Source organism: Typopeltis vanoorti, chromosome 3 (assembly GCF_054136105.1).
Source record: "Typopeltis vanoorti isolate ZY-2024b chromosome 3, IOZ_Tvanoo_1.0, whole genome shotgun sequence".
NCBI classification, from domain to species: domain Eukaryota; kingdom Metazoa; phylum Arthropoda; class Arachnida; order Uropygi; family Thelyphonidae; genus Typopeltis; species Typopeltis vanoorti.
In genome coordinates, this window is record NC_143551.1 from 127,420,523 (window position 1) to 127,440,664 (window position 20,142).

The following is a 20,142-nucleotide window of genomic DNA, read 5'->3' on the forward strand; positions in this document are numbered from 1 at the left end:
AGCAATAATAAAGATTTCTGGGGTTTTTTCTCACATCAATTCAAAACAATACTGTATTGTTGATCTTCCTTTCCTAAATCCGATTTACTCTTCTCCCAAATGTTGCTCACAAGTTACTTTAATTATCATCATCATCATCATCATCAAATTCTTGCCATGTACCCTCAAGGGGTGTACAGGATATGACAGTACTACATGAAAAAATTACATCATTACTAACTTCCTATCTACAATTTTCCTCCAAATCAGTCTGTTACTTGTCAAGACTCCAACATTATCAGATCTTATATTTCTATCGTCTAAGGCACTTTGTACCGTATCAATCCACCTATATCTTGGTCTTCCTCTGGGTCGTTTTCCTGCCAACCTGGCAGAGAACACTTGTTTTGCTAATCTTTCCTCTCCCATTCTATTCAAGTGACCATACCACCTGAGATTAGCTCTGCTAACGCATTCCTGGATGCTGACAATGTCAAGTTCTTTCCTAATATCCTCATTTTTAATATGATATTGCCATTGATGCCATCTGTTCACGCCTCTAATCTTTCTCAGGACTCTCATATCTGCGGTCTCTAGTCTTTGGTCAAGTGTTTTACTTCTGACCCAGCTCTCCGATCCATAAGTTAAAATTGGTTTGAACACAGTCTTGTATACAGCTAATTTAGTGTTCTGACTAATTTCTTTCTTATTCCATATGAATTTATTCAATTGACTTCCCACCATACCAGCTTTGCTGATTCTGTTGTCTATTTCTATATTTAGTTTACCATCTTCAGTAAAAATTGTGCCTAAGTAGCTGAAATGTTTTACTTGTTCCACAGGTTCTCCATTCACAACACAGTTGACATTTTCAATGATTCTGCCTATTTTCATTGTCTTTGTCTTTTTATTGCTGACCTTCATACCATATCTATTACAACAGCTATTCAATTTAGTCAGAGAATCTTGCAGACTTGTAGCGGATTTATTTAGAAGTATAACATCATCCGCATAAAGCAAAGAGCTGACATTAACATCTCCAATTTTGATATCAGGTTTAATACCACATTCCTTCATAATGTGATCCATATAGATAATGAATAACAGAGGGGATAATGTACATCCTTGTCTCACACCAGATTTAACATTAAACCATCTTCCTGTACTTCCTTCAATTCTAACTGCTGACTCACAACTCAAATAAAGACTAAGTATTGCTCGATATAATGCCCCACTGACACCATATAACTGTAGCGTATTAAATAGCTTCTCTCTTGGCACCTTGTCATATGCCGTTTCCAAATCGACAAAACTTAAATACAGATCTTTGTTATATTCCCATGCTTTCTCGACTATTTGTCGTAAAGTGAAGATCTGATCCTGACAGTCTCTATTTGGCCTGAATCCAGCTTGTTCTTCACCAAGCTTTTCTTCCACAATTCTTCTCAACCGTTTCTCAAGTATACTTGCATAGATCTTGCCAGGAACACTCAGTAGGGAAATACCTCTGTAATTCTCACATTCAGTTTTATTTCCCTTTTTATATATGGGTACTATGAGAGCTCTACTCCAATCATCGGGAATTCGTCCCTCTGTCCAGGCTTTCTGAACTATGCAGTGCAGCCACTGTAAGACTCTTATACCACCATACTTCAGCATTTCTGGTCAAATATCATCTACTCCTGCTGCCTTTCCACATTTCAAGCCTTTGATGGCTTTTTCTACTTCAAGTATGGATATGTATTCCTGACTGCATGCCTGAGCAGTGTTTTTTTATCACTGTGCTCTCATCACTGCTTGTTTCATTTAGCAGTTTTTCAAAGTAATTACTCCATACTTCAAGGATATCTTTTTCTCCTGTTTTCATTTCACCTTTATCATCTCTAATTCCTTTTACAGCACTCTTTCCTCCATTCCTAAGCTTCTTCAACAACCTCCAGAATATTTTGCCACCTTCTTGATATTTATTTTCTATATTCTTGCCAAAGTCCTCCCATGACTTTTGTTTAGCTAGTTTTACACACTGTTTAGCTTTCTTACATTTGTCTCTGTATTCTGTAAGAGTAAAAGCTGACTTCTTTGCAAGGAACTTTTGATATGCTTTCTTCTTTTCCTTCACTGCCTCTTTAACTTCCTGTGTCCACCAGGGAGTTCTGATTTTTTTATCTTTGCACACAACCTCACCACATGCCTCTCTGGCAGAATCAATCAATGTTTCCTTCAGAGTTTGCCACTGAATCTCCAAGGTTTGATTCCTGTTCTCAAACTCTTTCATTTTCTTTTCAATAATATTTCTGTATTTTAGTCTATAGTTCACATCTGAGAGCTGCTCAACTTTTATTCGCTTTAAAACTTTCTTACATGTTATTCTTTTCAGTATGAAATTCAATTTTATCCTGCTCAAGACTAAATAGTGATCACTTCCAATTTCAAATCCTCTGTACACTCTGGTGTCCTGCACCAGGGAGAAAACATCACTATCAACAATAACATAGTCAATGAGACTTTTCTTATTCCTAGCCTCTTCTCTCCATGTGAATTTGTGCACATTTTTATGTTGGAACATGGTGTTAGTAATAACCAGTCCAAGTCCTGAGCAGAAATCCAACAGATATTTGCCATTATTATTAGCTTTGCTCTTTTCTCCAAATTTTCCCAAAATATTTTTGTATGTCTCACAATCATTTCCTACTCTACTATTTAGATCCCCAACAAGGACCAACTTTTCCTTTTTCATTGTGTCAGTTGCTTTTTCTAAAGCCTCAAAAAATTCCTCCACTTCTACCTTAGTAGAACCTTCTGTGGGACCATAGGCACAAATAAGTCTCATTGTCCAGTTCCCCATTCTCATATTTGCCCACATTACTCTACTTGAGACTGACTGCCATTCAAGAAGATTAGCCTCGTATTTTGTGTTGAATACTATGGCTACTCCTTCTTTTCCTTGATTGTCATTGCCTGAATATAACATTTTGTATTTATTGCTCAGAAAGATCTCACCAGTTTTGGTCTTTTTTGTTTCAGTCACCCCTATTATGTCGATCTGGTACTTATCTAATTCCTCAGCTAGCTCCATTTCTTTGCCATTCAGGCTTCTTACGTTGATAGTACTGATCTTTAACTCTGGTGATGTTGAGTTGGGGTTTGTTTTCAGATTTGTTCCAGTAGCTGACTTTTCGCTGTTCGCCCTGGTTCCCTGGCGAAAACAACGGGGGCCTTGTTTAACCGGGCGACGCCCCAGCCGGCATGAAATTTTGTCATGTTGTACCATCATTTTTTCATTTTGGTTTAACCAATAAGAATACAATTTGGTCGGCTAAATCCCAAATTGCCAGCCCATCCTCGTTCGTTCAGTATCAAAGTAGATACCCAACAGGGTGCACCACGAGAAGGTGAGGATTGGACATTAGGTCAGAAGCCCTGGTCGGTTCTCCGCATTCCTTTAAAGGCTATGTGGAGGTCTCCTCTCAGTTATACAGCTTTGACCCTTAAGCACCCCTACTTTAATTATATTTTGCATAATTCTTGTAAATAATTTATATGTATGACAATAAAGCTATTAGTCCATAGTTTACACATTCCTTATTACAACATTTTTATGTATCATTATTCTTTTTAATTTCTAGTTATTAGGAATTTCTCTTAAGAATTTAAGACTTAATTCAATAGCTATACTAAATTATACTTTGCTGTTTCTCTTCCACACTTCCAGAACTACCAACAGCTCAATCTCTACCTGAGACTTTACTGTTTTCATTTATCCACAGCATCATTTCCATCTTTAATTTTTTTTTTTTAAATCAAATTGCATTTTCAGTGTTAACTTTTGCAAAAATTTGTTTAAAATAGTCAATCCAAATTAAATCAGATTATTGTCTCTTATCTTTAATTTACTCGCTGGATAGATTATATCCAAAACCTTGGGTGGACATGTTTGGGAATCCCACCAAACATGTCCAACACCCGAGCTTGGTGGCAGAGGATCGTGACCATTGGAAGTTCCTCTTGCAGCTGTTGCCCCCACAACCCAATTAGGAAAGGTGGGCCTCGAAGATGTATGTATGTATCTTTAATTTTTAGTAGTATAGGTTTTTAGTAGTATCTTTGAAAATTCTTTTATTGGGCTGTACAATTCATCCTCCTCATTTACCTAAGGCAAGTTGAGATACCATGATGTTTTCCAGTGTACAAGTTATCTGTTAACCTGTTTTGATTAATGATCGATAGCTCCATTCTGACATATATCTGCTTTCTGATTTATCCAATCAGATTTTGCTTCTCGATATTTAGATGTAATTTTATTTTTTTAACAGATTACTAGAAACTGTCTGTGGTTTTCTAGTAATTCAGGTATATTCTGATTAGAAAGCGTTTCTCTTTTCCTCCACAAGTCTATTATTTCACTAGTAAGTTAGGTATCTGTTTTCTGTAATGTTTGTTTCATTGTATCTAGCATTGAATTTTTCCTTTTTAAACATTCTTCTGTTTTCAAGGGTTAAGGCTCCCATTTTTATAATTAATTTTTTTCTGGAAATGCATATTGTATATTGGAGTCTTAATTTTCAGGTGTCAAGTCTTAGAAGGCTTTTCCTATGGGTGGTTATTTTGAATTTAAATTACCCTCCCTCTGACAGAATTTCCTGATTAGATTTTTTCTTCAAAGTTTTTACATTCTGGAATGATGTTTTCCATTTTTTTGTTGACTGGAATATAATCAATAGTTGATAATTTTGCCGACAGGTGGAGTCCATGTGTATTTGTGACTGTCTCTATGAAAAAAAGTTAGTAATCAAGGATTCTATTGCCTCTTTCATTTTTTCATCACTAGATTAGAGGAATCTGGTGCATAAACATATTATTTTAATGTCTATTTTCCTATTGCTTTTAATCTTAGATTAGTCTTGATGACACTGGAATAATGCTTTTTTCCTATGATTACTAGTCTTTCTCTATCAAACTCCATCTTTTCTTCATGAGTAAAACATTCTTGCATTTGATGTTAACATATCCTTCATCTGTCCATCAGGTCTTTGACATACTTACTGTACTTCACTTAATTTTTTTTTTTTTTTTGATTTTTCTTCTAACAATTACAGTTTTATTGTTGACATATCTGTAATGCTATTTTGGTGACCACTGTTCATCTCCTTCAAGATATCTCTGAGAAGATGCATTGTCTGTTCCAGTAACATGCAATGCATGCTGCCTGTTTCATTTTGTTCACATCAGTTATAGGCTACTCCTCTGCTGCATAATCCATTAAGGGAAAGAGAAGGCAGACCCCCACTGAAAAAAAGAGGAAACATTGCATCTAGCCCTTGAGTACTCTAATAGCACCGAGGGATGGGGGAGAAAGAGAGGAGAAATTAGAATGAAAGAAGGGACAGGGACAGATCTACATGCAGTATATCAGAAGTATAATGCATGAAGGAATACCAAGTCTAGCAATGAGTAACCTGTGTTAAACATTCCTGTGCTCACCAGTCAGATCCTGAGGATGATTCAATGACCATATATTCATATATTATGAATTTTATCTTTTGGCTGATTTTAGTATTTTTTTTCTTCTTTCTTTTGTGACTTTTTGCTACCACAAATGATATTGCTTTCAGCAACTAATGAATATATTTGCATATTTACTGTTATAAATATAAGAAAAAAATAGAAATGTCATGATAATAAAATGGTTATTTTTGACCAGGAGAACTAAAGGAGAGAATGTCAACTATTTGGGTTTTTTTGGTCAAATATATTTATTTTAAACTAAGTTATACCAACTAGTTTTGCCAACTGTGGCTGCTGGCTTCATCAGGGTTAAAACTATATAAATGTAAGAACACTTAAACGCTAAAAAACTGTTTGCACTGAAACCATAAATGGACCGAATACAGCTGCATTTTTATAAAAGCAGAAGAATGCATCACACTATAGCATGTGTGTGATCTACTAGTTATTATGTAGGAATGTTCTGTAGTTGGCAGCAAAATTTAATTCTGGCACGTTGAAAAATCTAATGAGGGTCTTCCAGATCTCAGGCAGAATTAATCCTTGGTTTCTATTTAGGTTTTCTTCTGAATGGAGAACTGTTGTGGCTTCTTTTATAATTCAGGAGCGAAAATCCTCCTCTAAGTAGGGCATAGAGCTTTTATCCCATTCTATAACATGGTTAGTCCTAGCAAAAATGAAAGGCTAACCCCCGATTTGTCTTCTCTATTATTATTGACATCTCCTATGTGTTCCTTTTTTCTGATTTCAAAACTTCTTGAAGTCTGGCCAATATAGTTTAAGTTGCACGAGCAGGTATGTTGTAAACTCCGGCATATTTGAAAAAAGGATGACTATCTTTTGGAGATCTTAAGAATCTGCGAATGGCCTGTGAAGGTTTAAAAGCTACTCATATTCCATGTGGCTTGAGGAGTTTAGCAATCTTATTAGAAACTGTCCCTGTAAACGAAATCACAATAGTAGAATTGTAATGTATATCTTCCGGTCATCTTTGTGGGGAGGTCACAGAAAAGAATCTTGTGGATCAATTTCCTAGGATAACCATTCTTTGTAAGATTATTTGATATCAGGGATAGTTCATCTTGGAGGTCTTTATCATCAGTTGTAATGAGAGAGGCTCTATTTTTTAGCATGTGTACAATGCTAAGTTTCTGAGAAATATGGTGTGAAGAAGTGAAGTGTAAGTATCTACCTGTATTGGTAGGTTTGCGATAAACTGTAAGGCTGATGTGTCCATTTATTTATTTTTTAATTAAAATGTCCAGAAATGGTAATTGGTTATCTTTCTGAGTGAATTTAATTTTGTGATGTAAAGAGTAAAGAATAGAAATGTCATATTATTTAAAACAATATCTGAGCATAACTACTATGAGTGTTCAAATGAAATCTTAAATTCTCAGTTCGTCACTCCCTACCTCCTGAAGCCTCTGTGTCAGTTGTCGAATAGTCATCTCATATGTCTCTTCTTTCTGCATAGCCTATATAGCAAGAGTAGAATGGTTAGCATCACAAATCACTATTATAAAGAAAGCAAGAAAAAAGTCTCACCTCTTTCAGTCTGGAAGTCAATGTACGGATCTGGGTTTCATATGCTTCTTCCCTCTGCTGGGCCTACATAATGAATAGTGAAGGGAGCAAACACAGGGTCAATAACTGGACTAATAAAAATGAAAACCTCTAATGGTTTCAAAAATTCAAAAAATGTAAAAAAACTGGCCATCAATGAAAAAAAAAAAAAAATTAAAAACTGAGTTTTAAAAATACTATAAAATTGGAATTGGATATTAAAAAAGAAGATACAAAAAAGTGAATTATTTTAAGAAGCAAACTTTAATCAAAACAGCAAAAATGTGTAAAACAAAAAAAAACATCAAAACAATATCTGCGTCCTGCTGAGCTATTCACAAGAAACAAACATTTATCTAAAAATTTCATGCAAAAGAAAATGACTGGCCAGAATGCAGTGATGGCAGTTAGTAAAAAAAAAAAAAAGTACGATAAAAATTTCAAAACAAAGGAAGGAAATGGCAAAAAAAACTGATACAAAAGCGACAACATTTTTATATAAAAAACACGGACACCAGCAGAGGAAGAATATGCAAATAAACATACATAAAAAACAATTTTTTACTGAGTTTTCAGTAAATAAATGAAAACAAAACACATGCATCTGATGTATCAAAACTAGGCAGCACACACATTTTAAACAGAGCAGTAGAAGAATGAAAACAAATGTCGTAATATAACAATAAATGTTTTTCTCATAATTCTAATTAAATTAATCTGAAAAACTACTTAAACTGACTGATCAGGCAGACTGCTCTGAATTGTAGTTGAAGAATGCCTGAAATATATGAAATTACCATTCAAAGTAGTTCCTGCTCTGAAGCAATGCAAGAAGTCATCTGTTTTATAACTTGTTTACAGACCATCCAAACGTTAATTTCAATTTTGAAACTGGTAAGCCAAAACATCATTGTAGCATTAAAGTCATATTACTCATGGAGACAGTTTAAAAGCAAATAAACTTATCATTGACAGTGTCTTACGAGGGTGTTCTGAAATGTTCTCGACCTAACAATGAAAAAATGAATTTATAATTTCAAAATTATTTTTATTTTTCAACACAATCTCCCTTAAGACTAATACATTCATTCCAGCGATGTTCCAGTGCCATTATCCCATGCCTGCAGTGGTTCTCAGTAAGATCCGCAAAATACCCCTCTACAGCTGCAATCACCTCTTGATTCAAAGAAAAACTTTGACAGTGAGGATGAGCTTTAGTTTTGGGAAGAGATAGAAGTCAGAGGGAGCCATATCTAGGGAATAGGGTGGATATTCCAACAATTCATACTGTAGATCCCTTAATTTTCCCATTGCCAAAAAAAATTTGTGGGCAGGTGCATTGTCCTGATGAAAGATGATTTTTTTCTTCTGCAAACCGAGTCTTTTCTCATGAATTTTTTCACCTAGTCTGGTTAAAAGATCGGAATAACATTTCCTGGTTATTGTTTTACCCTTTTCAAGATAATTAATAAACAAAATGCATTTAGTATCCCAAAACACAGATGCCATGACCTTTCCTGCTGATGGAACCGACTTTGTCTTCTTTGGTGCTGAACAATCGACTTCTGTCCATTTTTTTTGCCTGCTGTTTGGATTCTGGTGTGTAATGGTGAATCCAAGTCTCATCCATAGTAATAAATCGATGCACAAAATCAGTTTTATTCTTGTTAAAACACTCTACTGTTCAGAGATTTTCATGCGAGTGCGTTTTTGATCTGCTGTGAGCAAGTGCGACACTCATCTTGCACAAAGCTTTTTCATTTGCAATTCTTCATGCAAAATATATCCTACACATTCTTTTGAAATGCCTATAATCTCAGCAATTTCATGCACTTTGACTCGCCAGTCATTCAATACCATATCGTGCACTTGATCAATGATTTCTCGTGTTATTACACTTTTTGGATGGCCTTCAAATGGATCATCTTCAAGGCTGGTATGGCCACGTTTAACCTCTGCAGTCCATTTCTTAATTATTGAAAACAAAGGAGAAGAGTGTCCATAAACTTTTATGAACTTCGAATAAATATCTTTTGGTGTTAAACCTTCTTTTACAAAGAATTTTATAACCGCATGATACTCAATTTTTATCCATTTCAACAGATAGAGACAACACTTTTGCATCAGACAGCTGTTTAAAACATATTATTATAGAATGACTTGCAATTTCACTTGGATGCTTATGACGGATGTACCAACTTAGAAAAAAAAAAATCTTTCCAATAGTGTTGCCATCTACGGTCGAGCAGAGAACTTTTCAGACCACCCTCATAGTTCTCTTTATTTTAGTTTATTCCTTTATGCATAATCAAAAGATGTCTTGCCTTATTTTATCTGCAATATATATATATATATATATATATATATCAGTCACCTAAATAATTCAGCAATTCCTATTTACCAACAAAATTCTAAAAATGTTCAGCGAAAAGAATTATTCTTAAGAATAAATAAAGCAATTCTGCTCTGTTTAAAAGTAAACACAAATAAATCATGCAAAAAAGAAAACAGAACATAAAAATAAATAAATAAAAGTAAAGAAAATCTAGAAGTTTTTAATAAGTAATTGCCCAATTGCTGCACTTTAAATATACCAAAAATTCTATATTCAGGTGTTAATAATTATTCACAAAAAAAAGTCTTGACTCAGTTCCAATATGAAATGAGCATTAGTATATTAGCAAAAAGAATAATATTCAAAACAAATTCAATTAAAAATAAAACAGAGAAAGGTTATATGCTACACATTTATTTATAATTATTTTTTGAATATATGAGTGATAAAAACAGTAGCAGCATATCATATAGCAAAAAAAAATAATACAGTGCTTGCCATAGTTGCTGCTAGTCAAAAAGTCATACAATAATCATAAATGTGGTGAAAACAGCAAAAAATACATCTATATATATATATATCTATAGTTGGCCTTTATGGAAAATAAATGGCACTATTTATTTAAAGGAAATAAAATTTGACTTAAAAAAAAAAAAGTCATACCTCGAAGTTACGCAGTAGGTGGGACCAACAAAAAGCGCACAAGTTGAATTCGCATAACTCGGGATATAATTTTGCATGTAATTTATATATACAAACTTACAAAATATTAGTTAATTGGAACCAAAAATTTACAAAAACACCTATATTTTTTAATAAATATAATCATAATTGTAGTTTTTCGTCCATAAAAAAAGAAAGTTATTTCGATGTCAATAGTTTTAAAATCTAATAGATTCGTCTGACGGCATAATGTCTTTTTCTTGTCACGCAAAATTTCTTCATAGCAAGCCAATGATTTTTTTATTCCTTACCTTGTGGCTACAATTTGTTCCTCGTTAGAATCAGTGTCCTCCAAAATCTGTAAACCTTTCTTTTATGATTGTTCTTACTGTGGATTCTTGTAGATCGAACTACTTTGCTAGCTCACAAATTTTCATTCCACCTTCAAAATCCTTAATAATGTTGAGTTTCGTTTCCAAAGTCAATGTTTTTCTTTTCTTGCTAGCTGTAGAAGAATCTGACCTGTTTCTTTTGGACGACATTATTATTTTTTATGTGATAAAATTTTTATCAAGAACATAACATTAAACAATCGCAAGGTTTGTAGACTATAAAAATCGTGTATGAACGGAGACTGCGCTAAACACGTCAGTGCTTGTTCACAGAATGTGCGACACTGGTGAATGCGGCCGGTGCCGGAAAGATATGACTAGTAGTGAGGTGTGAAGCGGGACGGGAATACGTACATACAAGAAACTGCGTAAGTCGGGGTATGACTGTACTCAAAAAGAAGAAAGCTAAATTTTGTTAATGGTGGTTAAATAAAGTTGCAGAAAGAATATAAAATAAATAATATGAAGGTGACAAAATATTCACATAGTAGATAAAAAAAGTTTAGAAATGGAGGAGCATGTACCTCTCTCTTAGACAGTGTGTGTGTGTGTCTGTGGAAGAAAGATCAAGTTGTTCAACTACACGTAAGTATAATGTACAGGGTGGCCATAATTAAAGAGGAGGTGTTCAGAGCCCTGTAGTGAAAAATGTATTGGACAAAATTCAACCAAACTTGGTTTAAGTACACCCTGGAAAATGGGATTTTGATTTATATAAGATAAAAAAATAGTACAAAATTCTGCCACCAGGGGACACCAGGTGCTATAAGTGCATGCTTTGGGATTAATTAAACAGTAATGGCTAGAAGAGCCAAATCAATTTTCGTGTTCGTATAATTTACAGGCATGGTTCAATAAGGCCTCCTTTAAGATGTTCAAAGAACTGCATTCTGTGAATATCTACAGTGGAACGCAACAGATCTGCATTGTGATTTGCCTTATATGCTGCATTATTCTGTCTTTCAAGGTTGCAAAATCAAGAACACGTCTTTCATACACCACACGTTTCAGGTGGCCCCACAATCAAAAGCCACAGGTGTTCAGGCAAATGAGGTGGACATGCTGTGGGAAATGCATGACTAATCACTCTGTGTTCTGTCAAGTGTTTTCATAAAGTTCACGTATTGGCAATCCAATGTGAAGTGGTACTCCATCCTGCATGAATATGGTAGAGACAAAGCATTTTCGCTGCAGCAGTTGCAGAACAACAAAGTTGCACAGCATCTCTCAATACCTAATAGCAGAGACAGTACAAGTCAGTGTCAGATGAAGTTCTTCGAAAAAGTATGGACTGATAATAAACAATGCAGTGAAACCACATATAATAATAATAACAACCACACTGTGACTTTTGGTGAGTGTAAAGGGGTCTCTTACAGAACATGAGGGTTATTCGCAGTCCAAATGCAGCAACTGTGCGAGTTAACACTACCGTTCAGATAAAAACGAACCTCGTCACTCCACAAGATCTTCCACGGCTATGCATCATCTACTTCAGTGTTTCTCAAAGTGTGGTACACGTATCCCCAGGGTACGCAAAAGGTCTTCGAGAGGGAGGGGCATGGCAATTTTTGCCTATGCATCATTAATGCATGGAATCATTATATTTCTCAACAAATAGTGCAATTAGAGACAACTGAGATAAAAACGGCACTAACTAATGAATCACATCTCCCTTCCAACAGAAACTGCTGTATAGACTCGAGCAAAACCATATGTTGCTGGTGCAACATATGGTTTTGCTTGACACCACCCAGTCGTGAATGTGTTAAAACTAAGAAATATATAGTGAATGTATTTCAGATATCATGGAATTCGGTTGAAGAGAATTAGCATTTCAACTCGACTGTTGAAATGCTAATTTGTCTTTGGTTAGGCACGATCTTTTGTTAATACCGCACCAGTGATATGCACTTCTTCATAGCTGCTCTATGTATCTCAAGTCTTGTAATTAATAAATTACTGGTAATTTTTGCTTGAAATAGTGGTAAAGAAGATGAAGCTATTTGGGTAGATGACTTTGACGATACACACAAGGAAACTGTTCTCGATGTCTAAAGTAGCGATAGCGAATAGGAGCTTCTTGGTAAGTCACACCATTTGCAGTTTTTTTTTTTTTTTTTCCTGAAAACTTTAGTTTCCGAAAATCCCTGCATATCTCGATTTTTTAGCTTTAATTTTGATGTGAAACACCACGATTTTTTAGCTTTAATTTTGGGAAAAAAGTCCGAGTTATATTCGAGTAAATAGCTAATTTTTTAGCTTTCAAATTCATAAGTATGGATCATCAGTTACAGATTGGATTTATAAAAACCACAAAAGAGAGCAATATAGCAAATACGAGTAGCTGTAAGCAACAAGAAAACGTTGATAATGCACCTGGATCAAATTAATCAGGTTGTGTCGTCTGGCATCTCCAGAGAACCAACTAGGAAGAAGATGAAAAATCTTCGTAAGTATGATATGAATTACTTGAAATGTGGATTTTCATGGATGGAAAATGAAGAGGAACCTATTCCAAATTTTGTTCTATTAAATATAAATCATATTTTTTGTTTACATGAACATATAAATTCAAATAAAATAGACATTTACAATGAAATATACTTTATTTATTATTTGATAAGGGGGTACTTGGTAATAATGAAAATTTAAGAAGGGGTATACAGATATCTGAAGTTTGAGAAACACCGATCTACTTCATTCGAGCTAAGAATGTCAGGGCAAACTACAATCAAGTTTCCACATCACTAATAAGCAAAGCTTGAGTATAAGAGATCTTGTAGGGAAAAAACCTCAGCATTTGATGCAGGATTTTCCACACAGTTGAGTAAGGCATGTCCATTTGCCTTGATATTGCCTGAGCACTGCTGGACCCTTGTGCATTATCCATTCCATGTTCCACAATCACTTTGTTGAGAACAATCCATTCATGCAAGATATGCTATTTTCACATCATAAAATAATTTTTCTTAGATTTGTTATTGTCGCTGGACCTTTTCTCCTATCCTTCAAATGCTGGATTTCTCAAAATGCAGCATTAACATTACCATGCTGTTAATGGTAAAGCTTGACTAGCAATGTATGTTTCGGTCAGGTGAGATCCACAGCACTTCAAGTCTTATCAGAATGATGCAAATCTGTTTCAATCTTCCTTATATACACCAACTCGTCAGTAGAAACAGTGAGATTAAGCAAATATCATGTGATTCTAGTGACAGACGTCCCCTGGTGGCAGAATTTTGTACTATTTTCAATTATCTATAAATCAAAACCCCATGTTCCAGAGCGTACTTACACCAAGTTTGGATGAATTTTGTCCAATATATTTTTCACTCCACAGGGTTCCGAACACCTCTTTAATTATGGCCATCCCGTATAAGTCTATATACAAATGTAGCAGCAGCAGAAACAGAGGTTGAGTTTGTTGCCTTGGTGAATACATTGTGGCCTAAAATTATTTGCATTAGTGCTGCCTTGTTCTAAATAAGATATAGTAACCAGAATTGAGTGTAAAAGGGTATAGCATTTTTAAGAAGGAGAGTCTATTAATGATATTCGATGACTTGAGTTTAATTAGAGTAAAAACTTACAAAAGCAATAACAGTAATAATATTCTACATAGCAGTGAGCTTGTCTGATGTGAACTGGAGGCTAACAAGATGAAATATAGAGTGAGTGTTGCTGCACACCTGGCGATTCAGCTGCTGGGGATGAAACTGATAATGCAAAAAAGTAATGAACAAAGTAATTCATGAACATTTAAAAATTTATATATTTACAGTTTTTTTGAAAATTCACGTTCGTGTATATCCTATAACATATAAGTCTGAAAAAACTTACAATTTAATATTTAATATATAGTAGGGAAAGGGAGAGGCTTATATCAAGCACCTTCTCACTGCTTCAAAACAATGAAAACATCAAGCAACTAACTGAAGATTGTTACAATTGTCTGAATTTCATATAAAATAATCATAAAAAGAAAAAACCCACTTAAAAAGAAGTTATCTAAGAAAAGATATATACTCGTATAAAATGTACTTATAGATTCTTTGAAGAAAAACTGCAAATAGGAGGGGGGGGGGGGTTAAGAATACATTTCCAGTAGTTCAAATAATGAGAAATCTATCCTATATATACAAACATATACTTAAGAGCCTCAGAACCCTGAAAAAATAATGGAAACCCAAAAAAATGTAGAAATAACTTACTGTTTACTTCCAGAAAATGAGTGTCATGTTTATCAGATATGAATATGATAGAAAACTTAATACTGTGTTACACATTCACAACTTGTTTTGAAGTCAGTACTATTTAGATATTCCAACCAAAACTCACTGTTCTTATTTTATGTGCCATGTATATTTTAGTATCTCGATATTTAAATCAAAAGAAATTGGTGTCAGAGTTTGAATTTCTAGGAAAAAATCTGAAACAATATGTACTTAGATAATAAAGAACAAGCTTCAAGCTAGGTAAGTTTCCCTCAGGCTGATTTTTATTTTATTTTATTTTTTTATTTTTAAATTCGAACATTCATGAGTATGCTTGAAGCATCTGGTTGGTTTGTAGGTTTCCATGTTATGTAGAATAAAAACCAACTAAAATTCCAAAAAAGAAAGATTCTACCACATTCTGGTGAAAGTCTTTATAAATATTCCTCTCATATTATAATAGGAACTAAATTAGACCTTTCTAGCTAAAGAGCATCATCAACACTATTGACTGTATTATAGTTCAACTATATACTTCCAAATGCATGAAATGAAAGATGCCATTTCAAAAATAGCTTTTAATAAGTAAATAAGGTGATGCTTACCAATGCAACCTGTCATCAGTATTCCTGAATATGAATGAAACAGGGCAGAAACATAATCTAATGGAAAGAGCATACTGATCCAACCAGACACAATAATTTGTGCAAATGGAAAATGAAAAAATAAACAAACATTCTTATTCATATATATACCAAAGAACATTCTTGGAAAAATTACTATCAGATCTACATTCTCTAGTCCTGCAATCAGAAATATTATGCATAAATGTCATCAAATATTTGGAAGGGAGGGTAGTCAAAGGCATAATGTGAAAAACATTTTACTACTTTTAATACTTTATACTTACCTTCTCCTCGCTTACTTCTAGGGATTTCAGATTATTACCAACAACACGCAATTCCTCCTCAAGTTCTACAATCTTGCTATATGATTAAAAAAAAAGTAAGAATGTCGGTTTTTTAAGATAGTGTGTTACATTTCAATATAATAAAAAACAAATACAATACAAATGTTAATACAGGTAGTCGTTGACTTACGACCATGTCAGGTTCCGACCGACCGGTCGTAAAGCGATCTCAACATAAGTCGGACCAGTTTAGGTAAATCAGACACTGTGTACAACACAACTGGTTTACTATTTACAAAAATAAAAAATATTATGAAAAAGATATCAAATACTGTATAAAACTTAAAAAATATTTTATCTTAAAGAACTAAACAAAACGTATGTAGAAAATACATAAGAAATATTTCACTGACCACTCGTGCTTGGCTGTAGGTCATCAATGCCGCCACTTGATGTAGTGGGAGTTGTTTTTCTCATAAACATGTTGATTTTTGTCTGAATTGTTTGTTTCCTTTTCTGCTCGTAAATTTCACGGTATGGCTGAAAAGCATCTTGTACCATTCGTTCAATCCCTGCAAATCGTTCGATGTTTGGGTCCATTTCCTCAAAATATGCAAGAAGTTTATTTAGTAAATAAAAACCTTCAGATAACCCTCTAGTGGTGAATTTTCTTTCTGGTTCTTCCTCATCTTCATTTTTCTCTTCTTCCATCCTTTCTTTTTGCAAAGTGATAAGTTCTTCATTTGTAAGTTCTCCAGATTCTTGCTCTAGCAGCTCCTCAACATCTTCCACTTCAATGTCTAAAGAAAGTCCATTTGCCAGTGTTACAATATTTTCCGTAACCACTTCAAGTTCATGTTCACTATCAAATTCATCATTAACAAAACGCTGGACACAGTTTTTCCAGATTCCATTCATGCATTTCTTTGTCCCAGCCTCCCACGTGGCTGCAATATTTTTGATGCATTTATAAATATCGTACTGTTTCCAAAACTCTAGCAAAGATAGTTCTGGGTCGGCGTCTGTTGCGGCTATAGCTTGGGCGAAAGTGGTTCAAAAATAGTACGCCTTAAATGTGGCAATTGCCCCTTGGTCCATAGGCTGAATGAGTGGAGTTGTATTTGGCAGCAAATAAAAAACTTTTACATCTGGATGGAGGTGGTCCAGGTGAGGTGGATGGCCAGGTGCATTATCTAAGATTAATACAATTTTGAAAGAAATTTCTTTCTCGAAGCAATATTCATGAACTTGAAGTACAAAACAATGTTTGAGTCATTCAGGCTTTTCGGTTTGAACAGAAGTATACAGGCAGAGTGTGCTTGTTTACATTCTTGAATGCACAGGGATTTTCAGAATGATAAATTAAAAAAAGGCTTCAGTTTAAAACCTGCGATGTTGCCGCCAAGGAGCAAAGTCAACCTATCTTTAAGTGCCTTAAAACCAGGCATGGTTTTGGCTTCTTGGTGAATGTAAGTGTGTTCTGGCATCCTTTTCCACAACAATCCAGTCTCATCCACGTTGAAAAGCTGCTCTGGTTGATACCCTCCTTCCGTAATTATTTCATCCAGACTTTTAACAAACTCTTGAGCTCCTTCCACATCCACACTTGCTGATTCTCCAGTGACTCGAACCCTATGAAGGTTGAATCTTCTTCTGAATCATCCTGTACTTGCTATAAATGTCTGAGTGTAATCTTTTCCGGCCCGTTTCTTCAGCATCTGAAAGAGACTTCTAGCCTTCGACTGCACTGTAAGAAGGATTAAGGGTGTTCGCTTCTGTATCTGATCTTCCATCCAAAGAAACAATTTTTCCATTTCATGGATGGGCCCTGTACATTGTTTCGTTATCACTGTTGCTTGCATGGGTGCCAAACCTTCAACAACTTCACGAATCCTTTCTTTGTCTTTCAAAATCGTCGACACTGTAGAATGAGATAACTTAAAATCACGTGCGATTGCGTTCACCTTCTTTTCTTCTTCATGCTGCTTGATCACTTTCAATTTTGTGTCTAAATCAATGGTCTTTCTCTTGCTTTCTTGACAAGTCTAGGAGTAGACAAAGGCACTTTCCTCTGTTGACGTGTTTAGGGGTTTTAAAAAAATGCTAATTGTAACACAAATTATAACTGAATCAAAAATAGTGAACATAATATGTATGCAAACAGAGATCAAGATGCATGAATCGTGCCAAACACATGTTACTGGGCAGTGGGTTGACGCTACACGCCAATTAAGCTTCAGGGGCCGCACGGATAGGGCATGTGAGTGTAGTAGAAAAATCTGTTACAGTAGTTCATGCTGAAACGTGGTGTGAGATGCAGTAGCAGTCATAAGTTGATCAGTCGTAAAGCGCATAGGTCGTAAGTCGACGACTACCTATACATCACAGTGTATGTTAGGTATACCCATGAAGGATGTCACCTGCAAACGTGTCACCTATAAAAGCCACTTTAAACCACAATAAGCAAGGTGGTAATGGTGTTTCAGCTGACAATTAAGGTCATCTATATGTATTGACTACATTATTAAAGCAAGTGATATCAAACATGATATACAACAGGAAATGTTAAAATTGTTTTTTTTTTACTTTATTAATGATGACATTCTCTTCAAATAAAGGCGACTAAGAAAACAAAAAGAAAAACAATTAACTGCATTCTCAGTAGTAAATAAACTGAGAACAGATAAAGTTTAGCTTTTTTTTTTTTTTTTTTTTTTTTTGCACAATTTTTAGATGACAAACTAAATATGGAACAGGGAACACAATAAATATGGCTGGTATTGTCAGAAGCTAGCTGAATAAGTTCATACAGACCATAAGAGAAATGGGCCAAAAGACCAAGCTAACGGTATACAAGGAAACACTCAAATAAAAAAATGTAACCATATAGATCAGAGTTCAAAAAAAGAACAGTTGATCAACAAGTAGAACCAACCTACACAAGATTGCCGAAAATAAAACATTTGTAGATAGATTAGCATCACAATCGCAAAAAAATATAAAAATGAAAATATCAGAAAATACCCTGATATTAATATTAAAAAAAAAAAAAAAAAAGAAGAAGAAGAGCTAATTTAAGATGATTACCAAAAAAGAATGGGAGATTAATAAAACAAGTGCCTGAAACAAAAAAAAACAAGGTTCTAAATGGTGAAGGGAAGACTAAGAAAAAGACAAAGCCAGATGAACTGATGCAGTCAAGTGTGCTTTACAAAACAGAAAATTAAATGCTGATCAAATCAGACTTCACAGAAAAAAAATTAATATGATAAGAAATCAATAATGAAATCTATGTAGGAGTACCAAAATGGCTAGTACATCTCTCAAGGGTATAAACCACTTATGCTCGATATGCGATCCTTGTGCTGCTGATATTAGAACTAGGTTACCATTATATGGAAAGGCCACAGTATTACCTTTCTTTACTGTTTTGGATCACAAATGATTAGTGAAAAATGTGGTGGTACATTTTTTTTTGGATAAACAACATTGTAAATGTTCTAATAAGTGATCACTGAGAATGGATATTAGAAAATGTATTCAGCATATCAAGATACATTTCATTTGTTGTGCTTTGGTTGAAAGATTATGGGCCAATAATTTAATTTCCAAACAGCATCATCTAAGATCTTTTTGAATATATACAGACCATCTGATGAAATAGGGCTACTACAAATGCAATGAGTAATTAATCCCAGTGATATAATGTCAAACAGAATGCCCCCAGAAAGAATATATGCCAAACTTAGGGACTGATTTCTTGAGTGATTTTTAAGCACAAAGTTTATATCAAAACTGATTTAATCTTAAGATAGATACTGCCATTTAACAAATTTGGCTAGGAATTCAATGCTTCTTGACTGTGTATGTATTATTGTATAGTTATATAATCTACTTCTCATGGCCTTCATGGAGTAACAGCATTCCATTTTATATGTGATTTTAGTGAAACAATCTGGTGTTATGTGAATGTGAGAATACCAAGTTTAAACAAAATGATTAGTGCAAAATGTGGTGGTGCATTTTTGTTAGAATAAACAATATTGTAAATGTGTTCAGTATATTTTCTAATATCTGCAATATTTCTAATTTGTAAAATACTTCTTGAGGGCTGTGTATCCAAAGCACATATGCACTTTGGATACACATCCCTCAAGAAGTGTTTTGCAAATATCTACAAGGGAAGTATTACATACTTCTCATTGTGCAGCAATGCTTTAGACACTGCTGTCATTGTTTAAATCATTCCTGGAATTTATTTTCTGGAATGCTTTTATTACTATCACAACATGACAGAAAATCTGCATCCATTAAAGGCATTCTTCAGGTTTGGAAACAGAAAACAGTTGATGATCCAATTTTGTGATTAATTTTTTAGACAGAAACTCATGGACAACTATTCCATCACATGCAAGAGCACTATTGTGATGAATGATCCCATTGTTCAGCCGAAGTTCAGGTCTCTTCTTACCAACAGCATCATATAACCTTGCCAGCACTTCTAAATATTTTCCATTGCAGGCTTTGGCATTTATTTCATAGTAATTGGAAGTAACAAGTTTCATCACCAGTAAT

At 34.4% G+C, this 20,142-nt stretch overlaps 1 protein-coding gene across 10 annotated transcripts in view; it reads right to left on the reverse strand.

The window, feature by feature from the left end:
• Positions 1–20,142, reverse strand: part of Tm1 (tropomyosin 1) — a 157,720-nt gene that overhangs the window by 21,053 nt on the left and 116,525 nt on the right. For 6 of the 10 annotated variants that reach the window (XM_090390840.1, XM_090390845.1, XM_090390837.1 and 3 more), the window contains exons 6-7: positions 15,568–15,643; positions 7,033–7,095 (exon numbers count right to left, since the gene is read on the reverse strand). In XM_090390840.1, the coding sequence (XP_090246966.1) occupies positions 7,033–7,095; positions 15,568–15,643 (139 nt within the window). Of the gene's footprint in view, positions 1–6,899; positions 6,963–7,032; positions 7,096–15,567; positions 15,644–20,142 lie in introns of all 10 variants that reach the window. The other 4 variants (XM_090390844.1, XM_090390841.1, XM_090390838.1 and 1 more) reach the window with 1 other exon arrangement.